Below are 13,408 nucleotides of genomic sequence, written 5' to 3' on the forward strand. Positions count from 1 at the left end.
AGCACCATATGCACTCCAACGTGTGCAATATCAGCGTCTTCACGCCCTCCTGCATCCTTTATCGGGCTTAGGACTTCATCTTTTTCAAACGTGACTGGATGTTAAAACACGAGGTCGGTGTTCATCTGACCAATTGAAACCGGTGTCAGTGGACACATCAAAAGCATAAGAGAAAAGTTGTAGTCGGCAATAGTTACAGTAGCCTACATCAGTGCATACAGTACAGCATTGCATTACATGATCAGTCATCATGACAGTGATTTGCTACGATATCTAGGTTCTTATCACTGTCTCTTCTGCTCAACTCACTGCTGGACCGCTGGCCGCCCGCTAGTCCGCCGGCACCTCGGCGTCCTCCCCCGGTTCCGCGCCCGTCCTCTTCTCGGTCTGACACGAGATGATCCGCCTCATCTCGTCCTCGTAGCGGATGAAGTTCTCCCCGAACCGGGCCCAGGCTTTGAGCGGCACCGTGATGGTGTTCCTGTACGGCTGCCTGACCTCGCTGATCTTCAGGAAGACGCCGTACCGGTTGGACCCCACGTCGAAGTAGAACCGTTTGTTGTCCACGCGGAAGGACGCCGCCTCCGGCAGGTCCGGGCTCTCCTCGCCGCCGCCGTTCTTGGAGCCCTTGCCGCGGTCGTCGGTGTCCTCGTCCCCGTAGTCCTCGATCAGCTGCGACAGCGCGTCCCTGAACTCGATGAGCCCCTGGGCCGGGAGCACGATGGTCTGCTCGATGCCCTGGCCGTAGTAGCCCATGGTGCCGTGGCCCTTGATCACGGTCTGCCTGATGCGGAGGAACCGGCCCCGCTGGTTCTCCTTCAGGTCCAGATAGTACTTCCTATTGTCGCGCTCGATGAACTCGCTCTTCAGGACGCGGTGGGCGTTCTCATCGGATGCGGCAGAGCCGGCCGGGGACACCGGCGATGCTCGGTGCTCCGGCCGCCTCCGGTGGGCGTCGGGCTGGCGGCCCTGGCCGTTGTTCTGCTCCTCGATCCGCAGTGGCGCAAGCGCGCCTCGCAGCCCGATGCGAGCGTAGTACTCAATGAAATCTCCCAGGCAGTACCGGAGATCGGGTGCCATGGACATGGAGAGGGTTAGTTTGCTCTTCCTGATGTTATCATGCCGTCCGCGTCCGATCCAAACCTCGGCGATCTTCAGAAAGCGTCCCCGTGTGCTCTGCTTCACATCCAGGTAGAACCTCTTCTTCTGGATGTCCACCCGTTTAGAGGCGAGCTCCTCGATGTCCACCCCTGGCTGCTGGGTGCCAGGCTGCTGCACATAGTGCTGGGGGTATCCAGGTCGCGGCATAGCATCAGACGGAACCCGTCCTCTGCCTCTCTCCATCGCTCTACAGCACAGATCAGCCATCGTGTGTAGAACCTGTACCACCGTGCACGGAGAGCAATTATCCCATTCCTTTTTGTCAAAGATGGTGTGTAAAAAGTCAACTTGTTGTAGCTTGTGGGTAGCCTGGTGATGAGTTGGAGAGATATCCTACCTTAAATGACCTGCAAATGGTCGCTACTGTAACCACCATCCATTTGGATTCCGTTTAAAAGTCAACCGCAGGATATTCCAGCTCATTTCATCTAAGACGTTTTTGCTGCATGACCTCAAACAGTCTTCAGCTCCGTTTGACATGTGTTTTTGCTCTTTTTAGGGCTGTCAGAATTGCAAGTCTGTCAAATATTGAAGGTGTTTTTTAGAGGCTCTGCTTCAGACAGCCACATGAACTCGATGAACCTCCCCTCTCCTCTCCTCGCGTCGCCTCACCCCCCTCCCCTCCCCTCCCCAGCAGCTAAATCTAGCCGTTAAAGAGACATGCTTTAAACACGGGGGTCTGTTCCTATTGTGTTACTTGTTGACGATTCTGCATGTGTAGCAGATGTACGCGTACGCGCGTGCATGTGGTAAACATGTGTAGCACATGTTCGCGCACACGCGTGTATTTGGTACACATGTAGAATTGCACATCGATTGTTTCTTGTGGCAAGTTAGCATAGGCAACCCTCTGACATAGATACAGGCTATACACTTAAAATACAAATATAGGATTATACATAATAAAAGTAACAATAACAATATGTCCACAGTCATCTTTTAGGGTGTCACCCCACGACCGTGAATGAAAATGATTCACATGCACACATAAATGATGATGAACTGATGAACGTCTGACTCCACCCAGGGCCTGATGGGGAAGCAGACCCCCCCACCCACCCCCCCACCCCCCCCACCCCCCCCCCCACCCCCCCACCCCCCCACCCCCCCCCCACCAAGGCGGTCAGCTGTCCCCAGCAGCCCTAGAGTCCACCGCATAGCCCTGGATATGCAGAGGAACCCTGCGCTGTGTTGGGGATGCGGCGGGAGTCTGGGTGCAGTCCACCACCCAACCACCCGTCCTCCAGGGGCCCCGGGGCCTGGCGGGGGGGGGGGGGGGGGTTCTGCTGGACCACGTCCTCCTGGCTCCTCTAGACCAGCTGCACCCTGTAGACCACATTAAGCTGTTCCGCTACGGGTCACGGCGGTACAGCCCTACCGGTGGGTTAGATAGTGGGGGGGAGACCCTTCCTCCTCTCGGGGCACTGCAGCCTTCCTCAGGGGGAGCCTTCCGGCCCCGTTTGCCCTCCACCGATAGGGGTCATCACCGATAGGGGTCACCACCGATAGGGGTCATCACCGATAGGGGTCACCACCGATAGGGGTCACCACCGATAGGGGTCATCACCGATAGGGGTCCCGAGGACCAAGACCCAGTGGCCCGGGGCAGGGTTTGGCAGAACCGCCGGATCGCTACCACCAGGGGGACCCCCACCTGGTCCTCAACACTACCACCAGGGGGACCCCCACCTGGTCCTCAACACTACCACCAGGGGGACCCCCACCTGGTCCACCAGGGGGACCCCCACCTGGTCCTCAACACTACCACCAGGGGGACCCCCACCTGGTCCTCTAGGGCTGGCAGAACGCTCCTCAGTGGACCAGCTGGACCCTGGCTCTTCAGCGGCAGTACTTCTCTTAAACACCAGGTTCTTTTTTGCTAGGGTTGGTGGCGGGCACAGGCTTCCATTGTTCAGTTGAAATGCAGAAGCATAATTTGTGTTTACAAGATGTATTAAAGTTACGATAGCTATGATGTCAGAAGGATTGTTTAATGTAGACTTGATGTGTAGGTGGCTCATTGATAACTGAGCTGAGATACATCGAGTGTAGGCCTCATTAACCCGCATTCCTGCAACAGATTGGTGGTGTCTGGTATCAACATATCTGTACCTCGGCCACGGGGCGATTTACCTTGACGGCGTTCCACCTCGACCCGTCTGGGGAGGACAACATCGCCCTCTAGTGGATATTCTCCTAAAGTGAGGACTATTTTACTATTTGACCCACACAATTCATATTATTTGTATTTAATTTGTATTCTTGATATTGTAGGCCTACACAATAGGGCCTTACGTTGCTGCTGCCACTGGGTACGTGTCTGCTGCCACTGTGTTGAGGGATTTATTAGTTTCCTAGAAAGTAATAACTAATTAAAGCCAAAAAAAAAAAATCAAGAAATCAAAGAAACTTGTGTTTGTCCATTACGTTTCGGCCACAGTATTCTAATCTTTAGAACCGAAATAATTAACACAAAGTGAATTTTAAACTCCTTTTCAGGTAGGGTTAGGGTTAGGCTACAAAGACACACATCCTTGGGCTATAAGTTGGCACAAACAAATGTGTAATTGAAATGGCAGTATGGATTCAATATTTGGCAAACCCGTACCCTTAAACTAAAAAATAGTTTATTATCCCGCCAACCAGTAAAGAAAATAACAATTCAATGTTTAGTTGGGCCTACACATACATAGAAGAGGCTGAATGATGGCTGAATGATGTCCTTCTGGTCATTTGTGATAGCTCTTCTTTTATGGGTAGGCCTACATCTTCATTGCCTTTCTTATTTGTTCATTTACATTAAGTGTGGTTAATGTAGTGTGTCATTCTGAGCCAGCCCGTTACTTTAATTATGACAGGATGTAGATAACAACAAAAAAAGGAAGTATTTTAGGAAACAGGAAATAAATTCTAACATTCCCTTGTGGCTGAGAAATGTTTGCTCTGAGATAAAGATACAACACGCATGTGGAAGACACGTTGAACGAGATTAAGATCACTGGTCTGAACGTCTTAAATGGCTAGAGAGCCTGATCCTAGATCTGTTCAAAGGGAGGTGGAAGTTCAAAAGGAGAGGGCACGATAGAGGCTGTGTAGACGCTCCAAATAAAGCAGCTTACAGTCTGAGGCAGCAGCAAGCATGACATGTTGCATACTTTTTTTCCCCACCATTAAATGATTCATCAGAAGTGCCTGGAAAAAGATGTGTGATATCAAAGGAGCAAGATGGTCGCTTGCTGCGTTAGAGACAAATGAGGAAGAGAATCAGAAAATGCCCAGTGTTCAGTTGGTTTTCCGTTAGGTCCAACATAAGGAAAATAAGAAGCAAACTGTTCAAATAAAAGCATTGACTAGGCCTATCTTAGCCTGCTGTTTGTTTTATGCACGTTTATACACGAGGCCTACAGGTCACAAAAGGGTGATTAGCTCCGTCTGTAACAGTACAGCCTGCCGCCTGTCGACACAACGTTGGGCAATAAGAGTACGCAACAGTCCAACCCAAGAACCAGCTGAAGAGAACTACAGTGTAACACACCCACTGGAGGGCTGAGAAGAGTCCTTCCCCTGGCCTCAGTACAACCAGAGAGCAGAGGGTGGACTGGGACTTCCTTAAGCAGTCCCGCCCTGGGTGAGCACACTAACCATTAGGTGTACATGCAAGTATGTTGACATCTATGTGCATGTCTGTGCACGTCGTTCACAGGTCTGCACACACACTGAAGCACAAGCATGCTTCAGCCTCTGCAAGATTCTTTGGTGTTTATAAGGTTTTTAAGTTGAAGTTTACTTGAACACTTCTTAAGAAGCATGTGACCTTTATTTGGTTTCAAGGGGAAAACAATGGCAATTTGTTATACTTTGCTTTGTTATATAAAAAAAAACGTATTTTATTACACAGCCATTTTATGCCAAAGGTTTGTCACAATCCCTACGTGTATTCAGCAAAACATCATTCAGCCTACTGTACAGTGCAATATGTGCACAGAGGTAGGTAGAATAGAGAGTAGTAGGCCTACAAAAGTGTGACCTGAAGACATTGACCCAATAACACTGGGACATTGCTGGTATAACTGTGACATTGCTGGTATAACTGTGACATTGCTGGTATAACTGTGACATTGCTGGTAACACCGAGACATGGCTGATAACAGTGATGTCACTGTGATGCCAGCAGTATCAGTGTTACCACTGTGACATGGTCCAGCAGCAACATTGCTTCCAATATGTTCACGATAGGTAGGTAGAAAAGATAGTAGTACAATAGCAAACTAACATGTGGCCGTGTGTCCCTGAGCCGTTGGCCCAGTAACACAGTGACATTGCTGGTATAACTGTGACAATGAGCTGGACCAAGTTACCATATAGGAAGCAGTGGAGTCACCGCCCTATCATGCAGTCTGCTGTCCGCTGCTGAGCAGCTGCAGGGTGGAGTTTAACGCTGTCTCCAAGAGCGGATGTAGACGGAACCGAGGGAAATACTTCTCTTCTTGGGCTCCTGTAAAACATTTTTCCGCTAGAAAAGGCGAATACCGTCCATATTTCGTGTTACTAGATCATCGGGTACCCGGCGATCACTAGTCCGCTGACACAGGTAGGTCTTTTCTAAGTGTTTCTTTCTCCTGTTCGGTAGGAGTTTGGTTCTTGGGGCGCGTAAAAGTTTCCACTCTGCGGAACTTCACGTCATTTGTCTACCGTGTTTTCTTGTGGAGGTCGACGATGTGGATCACTCGTTTCTGGAGAGGACACAAAACGCTAAGACCATCGCTTTATTGTTGGAAGTCCAATTTACAAACACGTTATTGTGGCCCACTATATCTCACGGGACATGTTGGCCTCGTTTATAGAGCGCAATAACTCATATTTTTACGAGAATATGTGTATAATCAGACACATTGTGGCAACATGAAATATCGGAGTGGTAAATGTTTGTCAGTAGACTGTTTACTTTTTAATCTGTGCACTTGTACACGTCAAGGTTTTTCCTCATTTTGACTGTAAAGAACTTGAACACAATCCAACTCCACGCATTCCCCAAATGGGCTGACAAGTCTGTTTTTGTTTCTACTAGGCTCTGTTTTTTCACTATAATTTATGCCTCCGTGTGCCTGCTTCAGGAATAACCGTAGCCCGGGGCTATGCGTTCACAGGGCAGGAATGTGTTCACATGGCATGCCTGTCTTCCAGTAAACACACCTAGAGTCACTAAAGGCGATTGTTTTACTGATGGCTGGAGGCAGCAGCGTGATTTTCTTTTTACTTTACTTCCAAGCCAGTACTTTAAGCCCCGCCCCCCACGGCGCTGCTGCGCTCAGAGCTCTTCGCTGATTGGACACTGAGCGATTGGCCGCCCGGACCCTGACGTGTGCATATTCGCATCCGGTTGTCAGCAGCGAATCGACTTGTACTTTCAGCCATGCAGTGTTCAACCACTGCATGCAGTGTTCAACCACTGCCACAACAGGCCTCTGTAGTACTGCCCGGGGGGGAGTCAATGCAGTGTTGCACCGCTGCATTGACTCCCCCCCCGGGCAGTACTAAAGTGTGCTGTAGTCTCGTGGTGAAGCCAACATTGTTGTTTTTTTTGTTATGAAAAGAAAACATTTATGTTTTTGTATATCAACCATTTGATGGTGGAGGAAGGCGAACACTGTTATAGCTGAAGTAAATGCCACGGCACGAGTTGGCCTGATATGGGTGATATTGTGAGGTGTAATTAAAAAAAACTTTTAGTTTAAAAAAAATAACTTTTGTGTTGAGAGTAGGCTATGGGATCATCATCACTAAATGTTCTGTTCAGTTTTTTGGTGTTTCTGTTTTTTGGTGTATCTAGTATTTCATACATTTTACTGAGCAAACCAGTCAAATTGATAAGATGCACTTTATTTATCCGATGCACACAAATCAACTAGGAGCGTAGCCTTTTCTGTCTATTGAATGTGAACAGATTCTGATGGAATGTGTTGCAGTAGTTTATGTTTATGATGAAGTCTTGTACACAGTCATGTCCACTGTTCTCTCGTCCTCCCAACGCTCTACTGACATTTGAAACAAAGTTGTGCTTTCATCAGGAGGAATATTGCTCTTATTATTGGCGGTGTTTCTCAACCTTTGACCAGGGCCACACTTGGGTTTCCCTGATAAGGATATGGCTCGCCGGGTATCTGACTTAATACGCTATCAATATTTCATGGTACAAAAAAGAAAACTATAAGTTTGAAAGTTGGAAAAAGGGCCAGTATACGTAACCGTTTTCATTTCCTAATGATTCGTACCCAGGAGTTCAAAATCAGGCAATGGCAGAACCTCAACCACGGGTCCATGTCATGAAGTCAAAGGGGCGTTTCTCTACAGCCTGGTGGAAGTAGTAGTCTGTGGAGAGTTACTTGTTCAGCTAATGGAGCATGGGGCTTTGAAGGTGGCTTCATGAGATTTTTGTTGCCCACTGATTATATTCTACTTATTATACACTTCAGTATGTTAAAATGATTAACAGTACACGCCTATATTTCCCCCTGAACAGATTTTGTTTTATTTTGCCCAACACACAAAGTTGTGACCAGCGTTTTAATGATTGCTGTATGTGAACTGTCCGAGAAGCTTTTACCCTCTCACCAACGCACCACCTTAACCGCTGTCTAACAGTCCAGCCACACTTCCACACACTCTGGGGTGTTAGAACAGTGTGTCCGAGAAGCCTAACCCTCTCCCGGATACAGCCAGCCACGGTAACCGCTGTCCAGACGGAGCTCCAGGCGTCCACGCGTCCGTGGCGCTAGCACACGTTATTTTTGTGACGTCACAAAAATAACGGGAGCGGAGTTCAGAGCAGAGCAGAACGTTTCCCAAACCGGTTGGCAGGTGGCTTTTAAACCAGTCTGTTTCTACATGACGGTATTAGTTTAGTCACTGGGACAAAATGGCATGGATTACTTTTTTAGTATACTAAATACGTATGAATATACTAAACTTACCAAGACGTTTCTAAGACCAAAATGAAAGTTTGTGTTTAATTTTAACTACAGGACCTTTAAAGCCCTTCTACGTAGGTTTTATTTATATTCTATTCCATTATTTTCAGAAAGTTATGGCTGCCCCCTAACTTACTCATTTAAATTGATCCAAGCCAATGCATTTACACTAGACTTCCTCTTCCTATTTGGTTCAATAACAATAGCATGGTTAACTATATTACATTTTTGCGGAACCAGACAATTTATTTTCTCTGTCAATGTTTTTCTGCTCATTATATTTAATCGGTACACATTTACCCATGCAAGTCTTCTCATTGCAAATTTGGAAATAAGGGAAGGAAGCCTGATCTCGGCACTGTGTCCGTCTGACCCAAAGTCTTCTGAATTGCATCAGAAGACATTGGGTCAGACGATGGCTTGTACAGCACATGAAATGCTGAGGGCTAGAAGGTTCCACTGTTGGTTCTACAGGTTTAATTGCGTTTTTGCCTGACCCTATTTTCGTTTATTAAGTACTATCATTTGGGAGGTCTGTTTCAGGCTGAAATAATTTGGTTGACGGAATGAAAGGCATTGAACGAGATAACATCACAGTTGCTGAGATCGCTTGCTGATGTTTGAAAGACTTGCAATGATGTCAGCATGCGTCATTCCGAGTCTATCTAAATCCACGTCTTTCAAGAGTTCCTGATAGAGAACGCAGGCGTGTTGGTGTTTACTCTATTTCAGGAGCTATGTGGTTCCTCTAAAAGGGATCTGCACTGTGTGATTTTGAACGTCCTCTGAGGGCTGATCTGCATCACGTTCCCCAGCAGGCCTTATTTGGTCAGGCCAGGGTGTGCTGCTGTTGCCTCACCGAAACAAAACATTTGTTATAAATTCCTCAGGATTTCCAAGACTTGCTCTAGAATTGTTTTATTAGTGAACCTTTTTATGCTTACAGTCTGGGGGAAAATAACACCATAATGTAGGGAATATTTTTTTTTCTTTAGTTCATTTCACATTTCATTTATCAAAAGCTCTATTTACATAAGTCTGTTGCGTTTCAAGGCTGTTACATCGGTACTTTGGTTCTTGGTAACGTTGTGTCTCAGTTTCTCTGGAATTGCCCTTTGTATTGGGATGCAATGCCTTGTTTATCTTGCTGGGTCTCACACTCCATTGTAATGTTTATCATTCCTTCTACATGCTATGCGATATAGTTGTTGAGCCAAGTGCTCCTTTCTTTGTATTTCATAAAGATTGAACAATGTGCAACATTTGAGATTGTTAGTTCACTGAGTTATAACAAATTCTGATATATTAATACAAATAGCTCTAAATGTTCACATGCACCCTTTTTCAAGCAGTGTATCTAGATCCAAGCACTTTTAAAAGACCAATAGCTTATATTGCTTAACCACAACGAGTTACTTCCTTTTCCATGCGTAGATGTAAAGTGGAAAGATTGCTCTCCGATACAACGCCTTAATCTGTCAATCTTATCTGTCAATCCGATACATGCACACAGCGCTTTCGTAGCAGAAATACAGGAATTTGCAACACTCCCAACAGCATTAACTACATTGCATCATGTGTGACCTGGTCCCGGCCTCATAAGGTCTTCCTCAGCTGGAGCAGTGAGACGGAGGTGTCTCTGGTTGTTGCTGCGGGGGGGGGGGGGGGGGGGTGTCAGTCATGTGTATTGCTGTTTGCGTTTCCTGTCACAAACATAGCCACACACAACTCCTACTTCCTCACAGCGCTGCTGTTGTTCAGAGTATTTCTAAATGGAGTACTTTACACTTTACACTATACTTTACACTACACACTATTGTCGTTTTGTAGCGAATAGTGAAGGCCGTCTTTTCTTAACTCAACAACAGAAGTGCTACTGTTGTATTGTACTGTGCGTGGATTGCCTTATTTTAACCTGTGTGGCACTAAGACAGATTCCAATCAACTGTGTTGCCATGGCAATTAATTTATCCATCTATAGATCTATTAAGACACTTATTTTGGAGGACTTCATGCTGTACCTTCTCACAGAAGACCCCTCAGCACCGTTCCTCCCTCTGCTGCTCACTACCAGCCCCATATGTACATTTGGGTATCCCCAGTTTACGGCGGCCGGGGGTTGAAGGAAGTAGGTGTCGTTTGGACATCGGGGGGGGTACACACACATTGAGCTGGGAGTTAGGGGAACCTTCCCCAAGGGACGTTTCAGTGTCAAACACTGCATTCTGGTGATCAATTTGTGCCTTTTCTGCATTAATACATGGTGGACATTTCTTTATTTATGAAATGGAAAACACAAAGTAATGTAGCGGGTGACTATTGAATATTACAGAATAAAATGCACTAAGGCTCTTAGACATTCTGTATTGCTTTCACATATTTATTCTCCCGTCGTTCAACTTTTCTTATGTGTTATAAAACCTTGCTGAGTGAACACGCGTATAGGGATTTACTCTTCTGTCCTCCTTGTGTGTTGAGTTTTGGGAATTGTTTTTTTGATGGTAATAAAAAGACCCAACGCTGAAGAGAAAGACCCACCCTGTTGGAAACATTGTTGCGTCTTTGAGGAACATTTTAGCAGGTCTTCAAAATAAAAGTCATCTGCTTATTTCATGTTTTTATTGGGGGAGACAAATGTGTCCTAAATATTGAACACATACCCCAAATGTTCGCCTGCTGTTGAAATATTTATATATTTCATAATTTCTTTTTACTAAACGTGTCGATGGACAGAGACTTTGATGTTTAGATTCTCAAGCTATATCCTATACATCTCCTACCACTATGACGGGAAGGAAGACTTTTGATTCTTTAATCTAAGCCAATGATTTCAAATGGGGGCAGTTTTCTGTGTCTCAAAGCAAAGTAAATATGGATGTTATTAATGGATGTGTGTAGTGATACCATAGCAGCATAACAGAGTAAAGGAAAGGATTGGTAGTAACGCGGTAGTAACCCGGACATTGTTTAGGGTTCATTCATGAATATGCTTTATTCATTTTAGAGCGCTGTGCTTTTATTTAGCCTTCTAGTTAAAATAGCATTATTTGCAATTGTGATGTGGATGATCTTATAATTGTTCAGCCAAATCACAGAATATATGTAGACACCATTCCTACAGTATCAATGAAAAAGCTATTCAGACGTGTATGTATAATGCTATGCGATAAAGATGGTGCAGACTAGAGCATGTTGTATTTGATATGGTAATAATCCATTTCACTGAAGAAGACACCAGAACAACACCACCTCACTGGCAGGAAGAGATAAGTCAGTGTTGTTGTGTAGCAGTTAACTAGCATGACTCAAGCACTCAGGAACATTAGATTAAGGGAACACTGGTCATGCACGGATATGGGAGACTTCAAGATAGCTTCAAATGTCAAAATGCTTGGACATGTGATACAAATGTTGTCAAAATGAAGGCCCCTTATAAGGTTGAAAAATACATACAAGTCATTTGTCATTACGTTGTCCAATTTGCAACACAATTAAGGCTGTTCAAACATTGCCCACATCTTGTTACTTGGAATCAATAATGTTTGACTTGGTATGGATCACATCGCAACTCACTAGAACGTACCGATATGTAGTCACGTTATGGAACAGCATGTAACAACAGTGTGGTTAGCGTTAGGGGAAGGAACAGGCAAGAAAGCAGTCTCCACGCTCACCCCAAGTCTGTTGTTACAGGCTGTTCCATAATGTTGTGAAAGAAGTACATGTTGTTTAAGGCTGTTGCTTTTTGCTGTGTAATTACATTGTAACAAGGACACTGTAGTGAAAGGTTTTACTGCTTCAGCTGCAATGGTGCAAGGCCGACAAGTCACTAGATTGAGAGGGAGTGTTTAGCTGCCAGTCCTCTTCTGGGATGATTGGAAGAACATATTCATAATTGGATGTTATCCAAATGACCTTGGTTCCTGGCTATCGTCGAAGGCACACATGGCTGGTACGACGTGCACCTCCCAGGAGCCTGTGGTGACCTGTGTCCCCACCGGCCGCCTGGTCTGACCTCATAAGCCGTCGATATTGAGCTCATGGACGGGTGCCGCACGGCAGCCAATAGGCCGCGTTGATCCCTCTGTAGTGCGCAGTGGTATCAAGAACTATGTCATGAAATCATAATTACAACTGGGAAGGGTTTCTTCCCCATAAAGCCTCAACAATTTACTTTCCAATCTGAAAGCATTTGCAACATTGGCGTTAGACCCAGTTGAACAATCTATTCATATCTATTCATTCATATGTGAAGACCTTGGGTTATGACAATGAAATAATTGTTAGTAAATATTTGCATTGTGTCCCTGCATCCAGGCCATAAGGATTGATTAATGGGAATTAGGCATCAGTTATTGTATCATTGTATTGATCCCATCACTATGCAACCTCGTTTAAATGTTAAGCTAATGTTACTTCAGATGTTACACCTTTGTCCAGTATGTGTATTCAAGTTCCCAAACAATGTTACTATTATGTATTAAAAGTTGTCCACTTGAGTTTTAGCTGCAACAAGGCTTGTCTAGTGCTCAGGAAAAACTGATGTTAAGCCAAAACCAAAACCAAATCCCACACCGGCGACATTTGTGAGATATGTTCATGACATCGCGCCAGAGCATTGTTGATCCCTGTGTCTCCTTGTTATTCCGACCGTAATCGTTGTTCCTCTTTCATCTCCAGGAACAACCGGGGAACAAGTGAGAACCGCAACCATGGTGGCGTTGTCACTGAAGATCGGTGTGGGGAACGTGGTGAAGACCATGCAGTTTGAGCCCTCCACCATGGTGTTCGACGCCTGTCGCATCATCAGGGAGAGGGTCCCTGAGGCCCAGCTGGGCCAGCGTGAGTACTGCTCCTCTGTCAACGCATGCAGCCTTTGGTCTTCCTCGTAAGAACTAAAACAATACAATGTTCTCTATTGTTCTATTGTTGGGGCGGCATGTGGCTCAGGAGCGGGTCGGCTGGTCACCAGAAGGTTGCTAGTTCGAGTTTGAGTGTCGAGGTGTCCCTGAGCGAGACGCCTCACCCTGACTGCTCCTTGGCTCCGTGGTGGACTCCGTCGTCAATGTGTGCATGAATGTGTGCATGAATGGGTGAATGTTGGCCCTTTGAGTGGCCACTAGTTAGAAAATCGCTATATAAATGCAGACATTTACCATTTCCACACGGGGTTCATTGAAGCAGTTCACGCTATGGCCAGCCCAGGGCTCACGCTTAACTCATCCCTGTGCTAAGAGGAGTTAAGCCCAGGGTTGAGAAGTGTGTACTGTACTTAAACA

The 13,408-nt window shown here is 45.9% G+C and overlaps 2 protein-coding genes across 2 annotated transcripts in view; one reads left to right on the forward strand and one right to left on the reverse strand.

The window, feature by feature from the left end:
• Window positions 1-330: 330 nt before the first annotated feature.
• LOC311367912 (purine-rich element-binding protein gamma-like) lies at window positions 331-1,537 on the reverse strand (the record flags this gene model as incomplete). Its single annotated transcript, XM_084486777.1, has 2 exons — window positions 331-1,380; window positions 1,499-1,537. 2 exons carry the CDS (start codon window positions 1,535-1,537, stop codon window positions 331-333), a joined length of 1,089 nt encoding a protein of 362 aa, XP_084342903.1.
• A 4,075-nt stretch (window positions 1,538-5,612) lies between these two features.
• The window catches only part of tln1 (talin 1), a 54,884-nt gene continuing 47,088 nt past the window's right edge, over window positions 5,613-13,408 (forward strand). The window contains exons 1-2 of the mRNA XM_084486774.1: window positions 5,613-5,752; window positions 12,810-12,971. Of these exons, the coding sequence (XP_084342900.1) occupies window positions 12,842-12,971 (130 nt within the window). The 5' untranslated portion in view covers window positions 5,613-5,752; window positions 12,810-12,841. The remainder of the gene's footprint in view (window positions 5,753-12,809; window positions 12,972-13,408) is intronic.

Source organism: Micromesistius poutassou, assembly GCF_964030765.1.
Source record: "Micromesistius poutassou genome assembly, chromosome: 22".
Classification (NCBI taxonomy): Eukaryota; Metazoa; Chordata; class Actinopteri; order Gadiformes; family Gadidae; genus Micromesistius; species Micromesistius poutassou.